Genomic DNA, 15,637 nt, shown 5'->3' with positions numbered 1-15,637 from the left:
ATTGTGTCTTTCCAGCTCGTTCCAAACACTATTGAATCGTTTCACCATTCCCAGCTTTTCAGAAAAGGAACCCCCTCATTGTGTTTTGCACTGTACATTGCCTGCCTTTGTAGCCACACTGCACAATGCCAGTTTCAAACGGACTGGTTCATTATGTGTGGTCAGCCTATTCTCCCTTACCAGGCTCAACCTCATCCAAACGTCAAGATTTGACAAGCCAGAAAAATGAATTGCAAAGTTTAGTTGCAAGGATTTATTCCAGAAAGTTCAGGTTTACATGAAGGTAAGTTAAACTTTGTTTCTGCTTCGCCTCATTTAATTTGCTGAGTTAAGCATAATTGTTTGTGCATCGCAACTATAGAGTTTTGGTTAGGGTCATTGAACACAGAAGTAAATGTTCTGAGCACTACTTTATCGAGTTTTACTTCTTTTTAAATTACAATTGCAGAATAATCATGTCAAAAGAGACATATTGGCACTTCACAGCTGCATAACTAATAATAAAATGAACAAGCACTCACACACGTACAACCATCCCAACAGCGCATCGTTTACTTGAATTGTAAATAAATCATTCAAAGCAAGAAGAATTGCTGTGACTTTGTAGATTGGGCCAGTTGATACACAACAAGCGTATCAATAAGTATTCCTTCAGATCTAAGAAACTTAATTTTGGATCATATAGTAAAAACAAATAATTCAAACAAGTACATAATTCATATACTTCTACATGGATGTAGTCGATAATCAATATGAAGTTTTCTAAGGGGAAAAAAACACAAATACTGACATGTTTCACTTTTTTTTTTTATCGAAGGTCAAGTCATGGGTGACTGGTCCATTCTTGGGCGTTTTCTGTCTGAGGTTCAGAATCATTCTACAGTGATAGGCAAGATCTGGCTCACTATGCTGCTCATTTTCCGCATCCTGCTGGTCGCCTTAGTGGGAGACGCTGTCTACAATGATGAGCAGTCCAAGTTCACCTGCAATACCCAACAGCCTGGCTGCAACAACGTCTGTTACGACACATTTGCACCTGTGTCTCATTTGCGGTTCTGGGTTTTTCAAATTGTGTTGGTCTCCACTCCATCCATATTCTATATAGTATTTGTTTTGCATAAAATTGCTAAGGATGAGAAGCTAGATGGGCAACGGGCGCAGGTGCTGAGGCAAAGGCCTTCAAGGCAAGCCGCTGGGCAGAAGGACGGCAAGGAGGCGATGAGAGTGGGTGTTCCTACTTACTGTCCTCGTTACAGGGAGGATTGGGATGAGAGTGAAAGAGTGCAACAAAGCTTCCTGGAGGAGGGTCATGATGCACTCGCAGAAGATCCCACCAAGCAATCGAACCAAGTTCTACTCATCTACATCCTTCATGTGTTTCTCCGATCAATCATGGAAATCACCTTCCTAGTGGGCCAGTATTTGTTATTTGGCTTCGAGGTGCCTCACCTCTACCGCTGTGAAACCTATCCTTGCCCAACTCGCACGGACTGTTTTGTGTCTCGTGCCACTGAGAAAACTATTTTCCTTAACTTTATGTTTAGCATCAGCCTGGGCTGCTTTGTGCTCAACATTGCAGAGCTTCACTACCTGGGCTGGGTGTACATTTTCCGTGTCCTTTGCTCAGCCTGCTCTAACTGCTGCAGTCAGGAGAAGGATCCAGATAAAAGGCCCTTCAAGCAAAACCCTCTCCTGCTACAACTCAGGCATTCTCTGAGAGGTCAGCTGGTTCTGCAGACCCGATCGGCCATGGCTCAAGAGAAAACAGGAACTTTGCTCACACATGCTCCAGCTGTCTCTTTCGAGACGGACTCTACTGTGGAATGCACCTCGAAGAGGAACCCAGAGAACATAGACAAGGTGAAGGTCAAGTTGGCCAACATGGCCAGGTTGGGACGAACTAAGAAATCTTGGCTGTGATAGCATGTGATAGTGTTTGTGCTATAAGTTCATGTTGTGTTTTCACATGTACTATATTCTTTCATAGATTAAAGTCCTGGCAAAAATACGGTGAACATGTAGTATGTATAGTTTTAGCTTAGTACTATCATTTGTGATGGGCATAATAAGAGTTCTTTGTGAACAATTATTTCATCCATCCATCCATTTTCTGAACCGCTTCGTCCCCACGGGGGTCGCAGGTGTGCTGGAGCCTATCCCAGCCGTCATCGGGCAGTAGGCGGGGGACACCCTGAACCGGTTGCCAGCCAATCGCAGGGCACACAGAGACAAACAACCATTTGCACTCGCACTCACACCGAGGGACAATTTGGAGTCTTCAATCGGCCTACCACGCATGTTTTTGGGATGTGGGAGGAAACCGGAGTGCCCGGAGAAAACCCACGCGGCCCGGGGAGAACATGCAAACTCCACACAGGGAGGGCCGGAGGTGGAATCGAACCCGCACCCTCCTAACTGTGAGGCGGACGTGCTACCCAGTGCCCCACCGAGCCACCACAATTAGTTCAATTATCTTGAACTAATTGATTAATTATATATATATTAGGGGTGTAACGATTCATCGATACACATCGATTAATCAATATAATGCTCTACGATTTATTGGCATCGATGCTAAACGTAAACATCGATTTATATCGCCGTGTTTGACCTCGGACATTAGACGCGACTTTATTTTGAAATCCAGTTCATTGTTGCTTGCTTCCTCTTTCCGGGAGCAGTACGCGGCGTGTTGTGTTGTGAGCAGAGCAGGCACGTGAAAGGGGAGCCGACAACTACGCGGCTCCTGGGCTGGTGCTATGGCTAGTGTCCAAGAAGACGAGGAAATTCGCTCCCCTTTGGGCTTCAAGTCATTCGTTTGGAAGCACTTTGGATTCCAAAGAAAAGATGGCTCAACGGACAATTAAAGTTATTGTAAATAAATAGTTCAGTAATGCACTTTAAAGTTAATGGTATTACAAAAAAAGAAAGAATATTCCTTTTTCTTTACTTATATGAGAACAAATATAGGAATTTGATAAAGTTCAGTGTTAAAATAAGCACTTTGTATACGACAATACTCTTGTAATTTCCTAAATAAAGAGTTTGCAGTACCTTGTTGATTTTGCGTATGAATTGTTATAAATCAGGATATTGTTCTATATTTTTTATTTAAAAAAAATAAATAAAAATATCGATCGTGGAGCACTAATCGTGATGTATCGTGAATGAATCACAGCAGGCTTTAAGATATCGGCAAATATTGTATCGTGGTTCTTTGTATCGATATGATATCGTATCGTGACAAAACCCGCGATTTACACCCCTAATATATATATATATATATATATATATGTGTGTGTGTATATATATAAACATATATATATATATATATATATATACTATATATATATATATATATATATATATTTTTTTTTATGTACGCTATATTTTGGTTGATGAGTGATTATACCGATAATGAAAAGAATTTTTTGACTGTTAATTCTTACTTCTGTGATGTTTGAACTAATTCCATCAACTGGGAATAACCAAACAAATAAATAAATAAATACATTAACAAACGAATAAATACATAAATAAATCCTCAATATAGAAACAACTAAATAAATGTTTTAAATATTACTTTTGCACTCATAGGTGCTACCAGATACTAGTGTATATAGTTTTCAAACCAGTGGCTTTCATTATGGCCAAGTCTGTCCTTATCTGTGTTCAGTAAAAATGTGAGAAAATACATTTGTGTAAATAAAATCACCTCGCCATCGATACACTGGCATTTTGTCTTGGTTGCAACGTGACCTTTGTCCCTATAGATGGTGCTCTAAGCTCTCAGTTCCATCATGTGGCAGGTTTTAGTTGTAACAGTTTCATTTCGATAGCTACAATTTCAAAACATAATGGGGCACATTTAAAGATCCTCTAATGCGTTACAAATTTAGAGTGATAACAAGAAGCAGACTAAGTCTTTATCCAATAGCCGTTTGCAATATTTCTTTTCCTTTTATAAATAGAACAATGAAACGAGGGCTTAACATTAATTTTTTTTGTTTACCAGCCACTGTGACTAGTGGTTTCCAAGAGATGCTAGCCACCCCCATTTTATATTTTAATTAGAATATAACATTCTCATTACCGTATTGGCCCGAATATAAGACAGTGTTTTTTGCATTGAAATAAGACTGAAAAGTGGGGGTCGTCTTACATTCGGGGTTTAGACATTAACCCATCCACAATGCTATGACGCCAGATATCTTCAAAGCGAATGTTGAACTTAACTCCCCAGGCCAAAGCGAACCCCTGTCACAAAGAAGAAAAATAAAAATAGCGGTAGCAGTTTGCATTATTTTATTGCAATGTTTTTCCTTATTCAGATTTGTTTCAAGACTACAGTTACAGTTCGACTTTACTTTGATGGTTAATGCAGTTTATGCAATTTTGTTGTTTTATCACAGTAGATTGGTTTATTTACATTTCAAAAACCAGAAGCCATTCATTTACAAATGTGATTGCACTTTAGTTTACCTATTTAAATGTTCAGATATTAAGATGTGATAGACAGTTTTTGCATGATTTGAATGATGCAAAATAACGTGCTTTTTCTCTCGAACATATTGTTATAATCATTTGTTTCAGATGTAATTATTTTTTGTGTAAAAATTAAATTTGGTGTTCAAAAAGTCTTTTTTCAAACTTGAGTCTTGAAAAAGAGGGGGTTGTCTTATAATCAGGGTCATCTTATATTCGGGCCAATACGGTAATTATTGGGTTATTTTTTTTTCATTATTATTTTGTTTTATTGCTTGTACAGCACTTTCTTACCTCTGTTTGTTGTGCAGCACTCTCCAAGTAAAGTTCAATTGAGTTTTGACTAAATCATTACATGACATTATAATTAAGGAAGGCATTTCTATTTTTTTCTATTTTTATGTGACAAACAGTCTTCACCTTAGCCAGTCTGTAATATTATCGAGAAACCTATGATTAAGTTTAAAAATCCATCCTACCTGTTCTCAGACACAGTCCCTTAGCCTGTTTGGACCATTTACATATACCCTTTCTAACCATAAACAAAACTTATTTGTACCTTGGAGTTCAGTTATGAACCCTGTAGTGTACATCACAAAATGTTGTACCTTGTCAAATGCACTACCCTTCTTCTGACAGTGTATTTACAATGTCTACAAATAATGATGAAAAAGAAAGACATTCCTGTTGATGAAAAGAGTCATGCAGGTATCCGATATATGGTTGATGAACTAGGAAGGAATTTCTTATACCGCAATTGGTGCCCAGTGCCCAATGTTAGATTTGCTTTGGATTGTTGTACATCAGGGGTGTCAAACTCATTTTTGTCGCGGGCCACATTGTTGTCATAGTTTCCCTCGGAGTGCCATTATGACTGTCAATGTCTTCTATATACATACAGTATAGGCTACACAACAAACTGATGAATAACTAGTTTTGAAATCAGGGACTAGTAAATACTCTTCAAATCATTTAAAAAGATGAATGGTAATATAAATTGCTAGCAATATCTGTTTTTCAAAAGTGAAGACGATTTTTAATTTTAGTAATGATACAAAGTCGATGCAAGATTTGTCTTTGCAGGCCACGTAAAATTATGTGACGGGCCGTATCGGGCCCCGGGGCCTTGAGTTTGACACCTATGTTGTACATATGTACATATTTTTGATGGTGTATAGTTTGGTGTGCCGGTGCATTTGTATAATATGATGCTGAAATGGGAGATGCTAACCTGCTTTTCATTTGTTCTGCAACAATGACAAATGCTCTGATTCACGTAAATGTTTCTTTACAAGCTCACCATCCAACCACATTGTGTGCATTACTTGATTTGTCACCTGTGGGGATAAGGGATAGGGAAAATGGATGGATGGATGGATGGATGGATGGATGGATGGATGGATGGATGGATGGATTGATGGATGGAATGACAGTGGTAGGAAAAGTGATTACTACATATTATTTAAAATACCAAATATGTAAAACATATAAAAATAAAAAAAATAAAAATAATAAATTATATTTATATTGCATAGAATCTCAAAGTGCTACAGAAATGCTTTTTTAAAAATAAATGTCTTAAGACCGATATAATAATACATTTTATTTATACTTTACATTTGAAGGCAAATCTCAAAGTGCTACAGAACACAGGACAGGTAAAATTACAGCAGTAGGATAAAAAGGTAATGTAACAAATAAAGTATCATTAAAAACTAACAGGAGTATACTTTCCAAAATAAATAGGTTTTTAGACCTTTCTTAAAAGCTTCCTTTCCTGGGGCCCTAAGATGGTCTGGGAGGGCGTTCCACAGACGGGGAGCAGCCATGTCCCCCATGGTCTTGAGTCGTGTCCTGGGACGGTGCTGTTGGCCTGACGGCGTTCTGCCTGAGGTGTATGGTGTGAGGAGGCCAGTGAGGTAGGTGGGGCAATCACCGTGGACACAGTGGTGGTTGTGCAGGAGATTGTTGTATACTATACGGAGGTGAACAGGGTGCCAGTGGAGGGTGTGAAGGATGGGGATAATGTGCTCATGTTTCCGCACCCTCATCAGAACCCTAGTAGCGCTGTTTTGGACATACTGAAGCTTTTGAATGCTCCTGCCAGGGATCCCGATGAGGATTGCGTTGCAGTAGTCCAACCTGGAGGAGACAAAATAAGTCTCAAAATCAGCTTTTTTTGTATGATTGTGTTGATGCCTTCCTTGTTATTGTTAAAACAAGTTGTTATATTGTTTGAATAGGAGTGATCATGCTATACAGTTGTATCTCATTCTCAATATTTAAACAAACCTGTTAATAAAATCTTTCTAGCCCTTTAGAGGAGGGGAAATAGTGAGTTAGATGACTCAGCACATCATGTACCTTACGTAACTAAATCCTCTCAACTATTTTTAACGCCTCGTTTTTTTTACTCAATATTTCCATCCAGAATGGCGTATGTCACTCAAACAAATGCAATCCTGTTACTCCTATTATCAGAATACATTAAGATCATTTTTTTAAAACTGTATAGCTATAGGGGCGGCACGGTGAGGCACTGGTTAGCATGTCCGCCTCACAGTTCTGAGGGTGTGGGTTCGATTCCACCTCCGGCCCTCCCTGTGTGGAGTTTGCATGTTCTCCCCGTGCCTGAGTGGGTTTTCTCCGGGTCCTGCGGTTTCCTCCCACATCCCAAAAACATGCTTGGTAGGTCGATTGAGCACTACAAATTGCCCATAGGTGTGAGTGTGAGTGTGGATGGTTGTCTCTGTGTGCCCTGCGATTGGCTGGCAACCAGTTCAGGGTGTCCCTTGCCTACTGCCCAATGACAGCTGGGATAGGCTCCAACACGCCAGTGACCTGTGTGGGGACAAGTGGTACAGAAAATGGATGGATGGATGGATGGATGGATGGATGGATGGATGGATGGATGGATGGATGGATGGATGGATGGATGGATGGATGGACAGGAAGCCAGCCGGGAGCCTGAATCAGAACCCAAAAGTGGCGGATGTGTTGATAACTCATTAGTACTTAGTTTAATGAGTAGTACTCTCATATTTGGATTATACATCTGTCGTTTGGCTAACTGCAAGTGAAAATACTTCATTCAAATTACAAGTTGCTTGAAATAAGGTGGCCCAAATTGTGTTGGACTGCCCATGTCAAACAAATGTAATAACAATGCATACCTTAGCTTGGTTGATGGTTATAATTATCCATCCATCCATCCATTTTCTGTACCGCTCTGTCCCCACGGGGGTCGCGCGCGTGCTGGAGCCTATCCCAGTCATCATCGGGCAGTAGGCGGGGGACACCCTGAACTGGTTGCCAGCCAATCGCAGGGCACGCAGAGACGAACAACCATCCGCACTCGCACTCACACCTAAGGGCAATTTGGAGTGCTTAATTGGCCTACCAAGCATGTTGTTGGGATGTGGGAGGAAACCGGAGTAGGAGGATCGAACCCACACCCTCCTAACTGTGAGGCGGACATGCTACCCAGTGCGCCACCGAGCCACCTAGTTATAATTAGATTGAGATATTTGTTACTAACATTTCTTAGACCTCTTTATTGTAACAAAGATTACCGTATTTTCCGCCCTAAAAGGCGCACCGGGTTATAAGGCGCACCTTCAATGAACGGCCCATTTTAAAACTTTGTCCATATATAAGGCGCACCGGATTATAAGGCGCATAAAATAGAAGCTATACTGCATCAAACTGAGGTTGACTAGGGTTGCGGTATGCATCCACTAGCCAATAACCAACGAGCCCTCTGTAAACAATCGCGTTTCTCAAACGATCTCCTATAAAATGATCAGAACTGACTAAAGTTCGATCTAACGCATTGGTACTACTTACCTATGTTTCCCTTCCATATCGATCCGTAGATTTACTCGAAACATTAACAGAGCGGCCTATTTTGACATGAAATAGCCTGGTACGTATAGCAGCTATCGCAATAGCATTAGCCACCCGCAAAGTCTCACGAGCCTCAGCTCGCAATCTCCCATGAGCCTCAGCAAAGTGTAAACAATCGCGTTTCTCAAACGATCTCCTATAAAATGATCGGAACTGACTAAAGTTCGATCTAACGCATTGGTACTACTTACCTATGTTTCCCTTCCATATCGATCCGTAGATTTACTCGAAACATTAACAGAGCAGCCTATTTTGACATGAAATAGCCTGGTACGTATAGCAGCTATCGCAATAGCATTAGCCATCCGCAAAGTCTCACGAGCCTCAGCTCGCAATCTCCCATGAGCCTCAGCAAAGTGTAAACAATCGCGTTTCTCAAACGATCTCCTATAAAATGATCGGAACTGACTAAAGTTCGATCTAACGCATTGGTACTACTTACCTATGTTTCCCTTCCATATCGATCCGTAGATTTATTCGAAACATTAACAGAGCAGCCTATTTTGACATGAAATAGCCTGGTACGTATAGCAGCTATCGTTATAGCATTAGCCATCCGCAAAGTCTCACGAGCCTCAGCTCGCAATCTCCCATGAGCCTCAGCAAAGTGTAAACAATCGCGTTTCTCAAACGATCTCCTATAAAATGATAGGAACTGACTAAAGTTCGATCTAACGCATTGGTACTACTTACCTATGTTTCCCTTCCATATCGATCTGTAGATTTACTCGAAACATTAACAGAGCAGCCTATTTTTAAATGAAATAGCCTCGCGGGTACAACAGCTATTCGGTGACGCCCCCTGACTACAGTTGCCGTAATGTTGGGAAGCGATGCGACCTTGTAATTTACTAGTCGTACTAAAACATACTGAAACATTTTGGCAGAGCACTGTGTACAACCAGTATGGATCAACAAATTCATCAATCCGAACCCGCAAGTTTGTTAGCAGACTGCTAACAGCTGATTTACCGGAGAACAGCTGATTGAGCTGTCAAAGAGAGCTACGACCAACGTGAGCAATATGGGGCCGAAAAAAAACCTAACCATGTCCACGGAGGAGGTCGAGGACATAAAAAGGTCACTTGACTTCCTTTCGGAAGAAGTTTCTGCTGTAAGGATGCAGCAGAAAAACATCTTGGCACTGGTGGAAGAGGTAAAGACGCTCCGTATGCTCAATGCTGAGAAGGACAAGCGGCTTGCCTACCTTGAAAGTCGGGTAGCGGACATCGAGCAATACACAAGAATAAATGACATTGTCATCACGGGAATAGCGATCAAACCTATATCTTATGCAAGGGCAGTGACGGCAAGTAACGATGGATGTGAGCAACATGCAAGCTCAGCCGAGCAACAGGTAGCTGAGTTTCTGCAAACTAAAGGAATAACTATGGACTCCAACCAGGTCGAAGCATGTCATCCACTGCCCAGAAGAAACAGCAACGACAAGCCTGCAGTCATTCTGAAATTTGTCAACAGGAAGCACAAAGTTGCACTTCTAAAACAGGGTAAGTTGCTCAAAGGTACAGACATTTACATAAATGAACATTTGACAAAGACCAATGCGGATATGGCAAAGAAAGCACGTCACTTGAGAAGAATGAAAAAAATACAGAGTACATGGACCAGAAATTGCAAGATATACATCAAGCTTAATGGATCACCAGAAGAGGCCAAGATACTGATGGTGAGGAGTATTGAGGAACTGGAAAAGCTCGAATAAGTATCCTCAACTGGAGTGGACTTGGAACTGAATGGAGGTAACAACACAAAACACAAACATAATGTTCAGGGACACTACTCAACCTACATCAAGCAACAATGGACAGGTAACACAGTGGATACAAGAACATGAACAACTCCAACTGACGTTTGATTACAGTGAAAGCAGCACTCTGGACATAGATCAGGACATCGACCCAGACAATAATTTCTTCTCCACCACAAACAACACATGTTATTATTACAGCAATGATCAGTACAATACGGACATCTTAACAAAAGATAAGCTATCTATTATCCATTTCAATAGCCGGAGTCTATATAAAAATTTTAGTAGCATTCGGGATTACTTAAACACATTCAAACAATCATTTAATATAATAACTATTTCTGAGACCTGGATTACGACTGAGAAGGGAATGCACTTTGAGATGGAAGGCTATGAATTCATATGCAACAACAGACAGAGCAAAGCGGGGGGTGGTGTTGCAATCTATGTTGATTTGAATATGAAATTCAAGATTGTAGAGGCTATGACACAGGTGGTGGACAATCTTCTTGAATGTCTCACGATACAGATTTGTGTTGAAAAGAAAAAAGACATTATTATAAGTTGTGTCTATAGAGCTCCTGGTTCTAGCATTGATACATTCACAGAATGGATAGAAAGTGTGATTATACAAAAAGGCAATAAAAATATTTTTATTTGCGGGGATTATAACATTGATCTATTAAACCCAAATAAGCAACAAAATATTGATGATTTTTTAAATTTAATGCATAGCCTGAGTCTCTTTCCTACAATCACTAGACCCACGAGAGTAACATCACAGAGTGCTACTCTGATAGATAACATATTCACCAATATAATAGAAAACAGGACAACAAGCGGGTTATTAATTACTGATATTACTGACCACCTTCCAGTGTTTACAGTATATGACAATAATTTCAAATCTGAAATTGGGGTGTATAAACAACAAAGAAGAATTAGGACAGATGAGACAATTGCTACTCTAAAACATGAATTAATGCAACAGAACTGGGATGCAATATATGAAGAAAAAGATGTAAATAATGCATACCATAAATTGATGACTATATTCACTTCATTATATAATAAGCATTGTCCAATCAAGGAATATAATAAAAAAACTAAATATAAGGACAGTCCATGGTTGACGAAAGGCTTAAGAAATGCCTGTAAAAAGAAGAATTTACTCTATAGGAACTTCATAAAACAGAGAACAGAAGGCGCTGAAGAGAAATATAAGAGATATAAGAATAAATTAACTAATATTATAAGATTAAGTAAGAAAGAATATTATAAGAATAAATTAGAGGATAACAAAAATAATATTAAGGGGATATGGACTCTCCTAAACCACATTATTAGAGAAGGTACCGAACAACATAAATTACCTAAATATTTTGTTATAAATGATACTGAAAATTATAATATGGAAGAAGTGGCAAACAGTTTTAATCAGTTCTTTGTAAATGTTGGGCCTCAAATAGCAAAAAACATACCGATTCCAGCGTCAGATGTAGGCAACAGAGATAAATTAATAGAAAGGAATCCTCACTCAATGTTTTTGAAGGCAGTTGATGAAAATGAAATCATTAACATTGTGCAACAATGTAAAAATAAAACATCTACCGACTGCAATGGGATTGATATGATGTTAGTTAAGCAAATCATTGAGGGGATTTCAAAGCCACTTGTGTACATCTGTAACTTGTCATTTTTAACTGGTACATTCCCAAAGAAGATGAAAATTGCTAAGGTCATTCCTCTTTATAAAACTGGGAGCAAACACAACTTTACAAACTACAGACCTATCTCAATATTGCCACAACTCTCAAAAATATTGGAAAAGCTTTTTAACAGTAGAATGGATGGATTTTTGGAAAAACATAAATTATTTGCAGAGAACCAATATGGTTTTAGAGTAAACAGATCAACAGCACAGGCATTAATGGAATCAATCGAGGAAATCACAGATGCAATAGACAACAAACAACATGCAGTAGGAGTTTTCATTGACCTCCAAAAAGCTTTTGACACAATTAATCATAATATACTATTCAATAAATTAGAAAAATATGGGATAAGGGGATTAGTATTAGACTGGATAAAGGATTATCTGCGAGAACGGCAACAGTATGTAAAGTTGGGTAATCACTGTTCTGGATATCTGGAAATAGCTTGTGGTGTTCCACAAGGGTCAGTTTTAGGCCCTAAATTATTTATTTTGTATATAAATGACATGTGCAAAGTCTCTAAAGAACTAAAACTCGTCAACTTTGCAGATGACACAAATATTTTTTGTTCAGGTGATGACATCCAACAAGTGGAATCAATGCTGAATGAGGAAATGAAAAAAATAAAAATGTGGTTCGACTGGAACAAATTATCATTAAATGTAAGTAAGACCAAGTTTATGGTATTTGGCAAAGCGAATATAAAGATACGAATAGAAATAGATGGAAATGAAATTGAAAGGGTGCAGGAAAACAAATTTCTTGGGGTTATAATGGATGACAGGCTTAGTTGGAAGCCACACATCAAAAACATAAAGTCTAAAATTTCAAGAAGCATGGCTGTCATATACAAAGCAAAAGAATTACTGGATTATCATTCACTTCGTACACTTTATTGTTCTCTAGTCTTGCCCTATTTGCATTACTGTGCTGAGGTTTGGGGGAATACTTATAAAACTTCACTACAGCCACTTATCATTCAGCAGAAAAGAGCAATAAGGACTATTCATAAAGTCAACTACTTGGAACACACAAATCCACTTTTCATACAATCCAAACTATGGAAATTCACTGACATAGTATCTTATCAAACAGCAATCATCATGTATAGGGCAAAAGCAAAACAACTACCAGATAATATCCAAAACTTATTTAGGCATCGGGAGGGAGGTTATAAGTTAAGAGGGAATCACAACTTCAAAATCTTAAACATAAGAACAACCTTAAAAAGTTTCTGTATAACTATAACCGGGGTCAAACTATGGAACAATCTAAGTGAGGAACTCAAGCAAAGTCCAAATATCCACCAGTTTAAAAAAATGTATAAAAATATGTTGTTTAGCGGGTACAAAGGTTAAGAGTGCCAAAGGGCTACACACAAGTAAAAATGAAACAGAACAATAAGTGTGCAAGTTTGTCTACTTGTGTTATATTGTAGAATTACAGTATAGTATGTTGAATCGTTGGTTTAATGGATGAAGTGAGAAAGGGGTAGGAATCTAAAAAGCTATGCTTCCTCCTACTCCTTTTCGAGCATTCTTTATTTTTTTATTTACTTATGTATTATTATTACTAATTACTTAATTTATTTAATGTATTTACTTCTATTTGTTGGTTTATTTTTTTGTTTGTTGGTTTTGTATGGACTTATGTGGCACTTTAGAGTGTTATTTGTTTTTGTTTTTTTGTTTTTCTTTTTTTGTTTTGGATGTTCGAAATAAAGATATCAATCAATCAATCAATCAATCAATCAATCAATCAATCCATATATAAGGCGCACTGGCCTATAAGGCGCACTGTCGGCTTTTGAGAAAATTTTAGGTTTTTAGGTGCGCCTTTTAGGGCGGAAAATACGGTACATGGCAAAGTGTCATATTTCTCAGATCTTCATAGGTATGGTACACAACTGCAGGCTAAGGTTGTGTATTGCTTTCACAAAGAACAATGTTTGCATGGTTTTATTACCTGGATTTTCACGTTTTCAAGAGGTTAAAACTTTTTAGGTTAACACAATATTAGCAAATAAGATAATTTATGTATTTATTTATTTGTTCATTTCAGTACTGCTTGTCCTCAAAGGGTTGTATAAACCAATACATTATACTGTAATAAAACTGCACTGTAATAATGAGCTAGTGTTGAATTTGAAATGTATTGTATGTAATCAGTTGAACATTGGAGAGTGTACAGTAAATAGCATATTAAGTATTGTTACAATAAAATAAACCAACGAATTGATTAATTGATAGATTGGGAATATTTGTTAATCTGTATTTCTACTTTATTTATATTTTTAATTACCTGACACTTGTACAGTGCAACTGCACTTGACTTTGTGACAGAAGAAACCCGCCCCTTTGCATGCACATGCGTGTGGCTGTAAATATTGATGTGGGCGGGCTGCCGAAAACCGAGGGGAAGAAGTGGAACCGCTGACCGTAGAGGGATGACCAACCTGACGTGATCCCACGTGTGACGGAACGCTCCTCCACCTCTAGTCATCATATCGACTCGAGCCAGTCAGTAATCCTTGTCCTTCTGTTGCGAGGTCAGATATGGAGGGAGACGGCAGCCAAGTCACGTCTGCAAACCCGATCGATCCGCAACACGACCCGGGGTAAGGTTGCTCCCACGCAACTCTATCCTTGTCTTCAATTAAATGATATGTACATGTTTAAATAATACTCTGAAACTTTCACCGGCTTCGCGTCTTTCTTGTTTACAGCAGATCTACGTCAATCGCTGCGGGCTTACTAGAACTGGTTTATTAAACTTCCATTAAAAATCTGCTACTTCTTTGCCATCAATCTGACTGTCGAGGAGCAATTAAGACATTTTACAAACTTGAAGTTGAACAACATGCCATTCGCGTCACCGCATTGTAATATAAAACATATTTGGTTTCTGTTTGAGCGCATGGGGTCAGAAAGGTGGAAGCTGTTTGAGTTCTATCTGTACCGGTAATTACTAACTACTTGCTGTAACTGTACTATAATTATGTCACTGCACAAATAGCCTTCGCCAGGGAGCTGGAGATTTTAGTCTGTAAATTTTTATATGGAAGTTAGGATGATGACTGGGTAACAGCTGGCACTCGACTGCTTGCTCATCTGTGGCTCTCTCGCTGGCGGCAGTTGCGTTGTTTCTATTTTGGACTCCAGTTTTCACTTCACCTAGTCAATTGCGGAGTTATATTTACTCAATCATGACTGATCTGACACTTGTATTGACTTCTCTTTCTCCTCGACAGAAAAATGTTTATCGGTGGGCTCAGCTGGCAAACATCACCAGGTAAGGTAACGCTTGCAGCTGGGGATCTTTTTTTTTCTTTCTTAAAATGTTTAGGTTAACCCTATAACCCACACGTTTAACGTTTCATAAATAACTATGGTAACCAATATTATCTTTCTTCTCCCCCAGACAGCCTTAAACATTATTTTAATACATTTGGGGAAATCAGAGAATGTATGGTAATGAGAGACCCAACAACAAAACGTTCCAGGTATAACACGCACGCACGCACGCATGCAGTAATATTTTTTGGGAGAATAAACAACAACTATAAACAACAACTGAAATAAGATGTTTATGTCAAATTGTTTTGAATGCAATTAGTGTATAAAAATATAATCACATGTGGTTTTATTTTCTAATAGGGGATTTGGCTTCGTCACTTTTGCAGATTCTGCCAGCGTAGATAACGTCTTGGCACAGCCGCATCATGAGTTAGACTCTAAAATGGTATGTCTACCTCTTTATT

General features: G+C 38.8%; 2 protein-coding genes across 6 annotated transcripts in view; both read left to right on the top strand.

Annotated features, from left to right (window-relative positions):
• Positions 1 to 208: 208 nt before the first annotated feature.
• Positions 209 to 2,058, top strand: LOC119132357 (gap junction gamma-1 protein). The gene is made up of 2 exons (XM_037267537.1): positions 209 to 283; positions 818 to 2,058. The coding sequence occupies exon 2, from the start codon at positions 826 to 828 to the stop codon at positions 1,918 to 1,920; it is 1,095 nt and encodes a 364-aa protein (XP_037123432.1). The 5' UTR covers positions 209 to 283; positions 818 to 825; the 3' UTR covers positions 1,921 to 2,058.
• Positions 2,059 to 14,274: 12,216 nt separating this feature from the next.
• msi2b (musashi RNA-binding protein 2b) overlaps positions 14,275 to 15,637 on the top strand; it is a 145,482-nt gene continuing 144,119 nt past the window's right edge. For all 5 annotated transcript variants that reach the window (XM_037267496.1, XM_037267494.1, XM_037267498.1 and 2 more), the window contains exons 1-4: positions 14,275 to 14,494; positions 15,128 to 15,168; positions 15,298 to 15,379; positions 15,534 to 15,618. In XM_037267496.1, coding sequence (XP_037123391.1) covers positions 14,433 to 14,494; positions 15,128 to 15,168; positions 15,298 to 15,379; positions 15,534 to 15,618 — 270 coding nt within the window. In that variant the 5' untranslated portion in view covers positions 14,275 to 14,432. The remainder of the gene's footprint in view (positions 14,495 to 15,127; positions 15,169 to 15,297; positions 15,380 to 15,533; positions 15,619 to 15,637) is intronic.

This window comes from Syngnathus acus, chromosome 13 (assembly GCF_901709675.1).
Source record: "Syngnathus acus chromosome 13, fSynAcu1.2, whole genome shotgun sequence".
Lineage (NCBI taxonomy): Eukaryota > Metazoa > Chordata > Actinopteri > Syngnathiformes > Syngnathidae > Syngnathus > Syngnathus acus.
This window is presented reverse-complemented; position numbering and strand designations above follow the sequence as displayed.

What these genes read in the sequence shown, in the direction of transcription:
- LOC119132357 (XM_037267537.1), top strand. Translation starts at nt 826, where the DNA reads ATGGGTGACTGGTCCATTCTTGGGCGTTTTCTGTCTGAGGTTCAGAAT.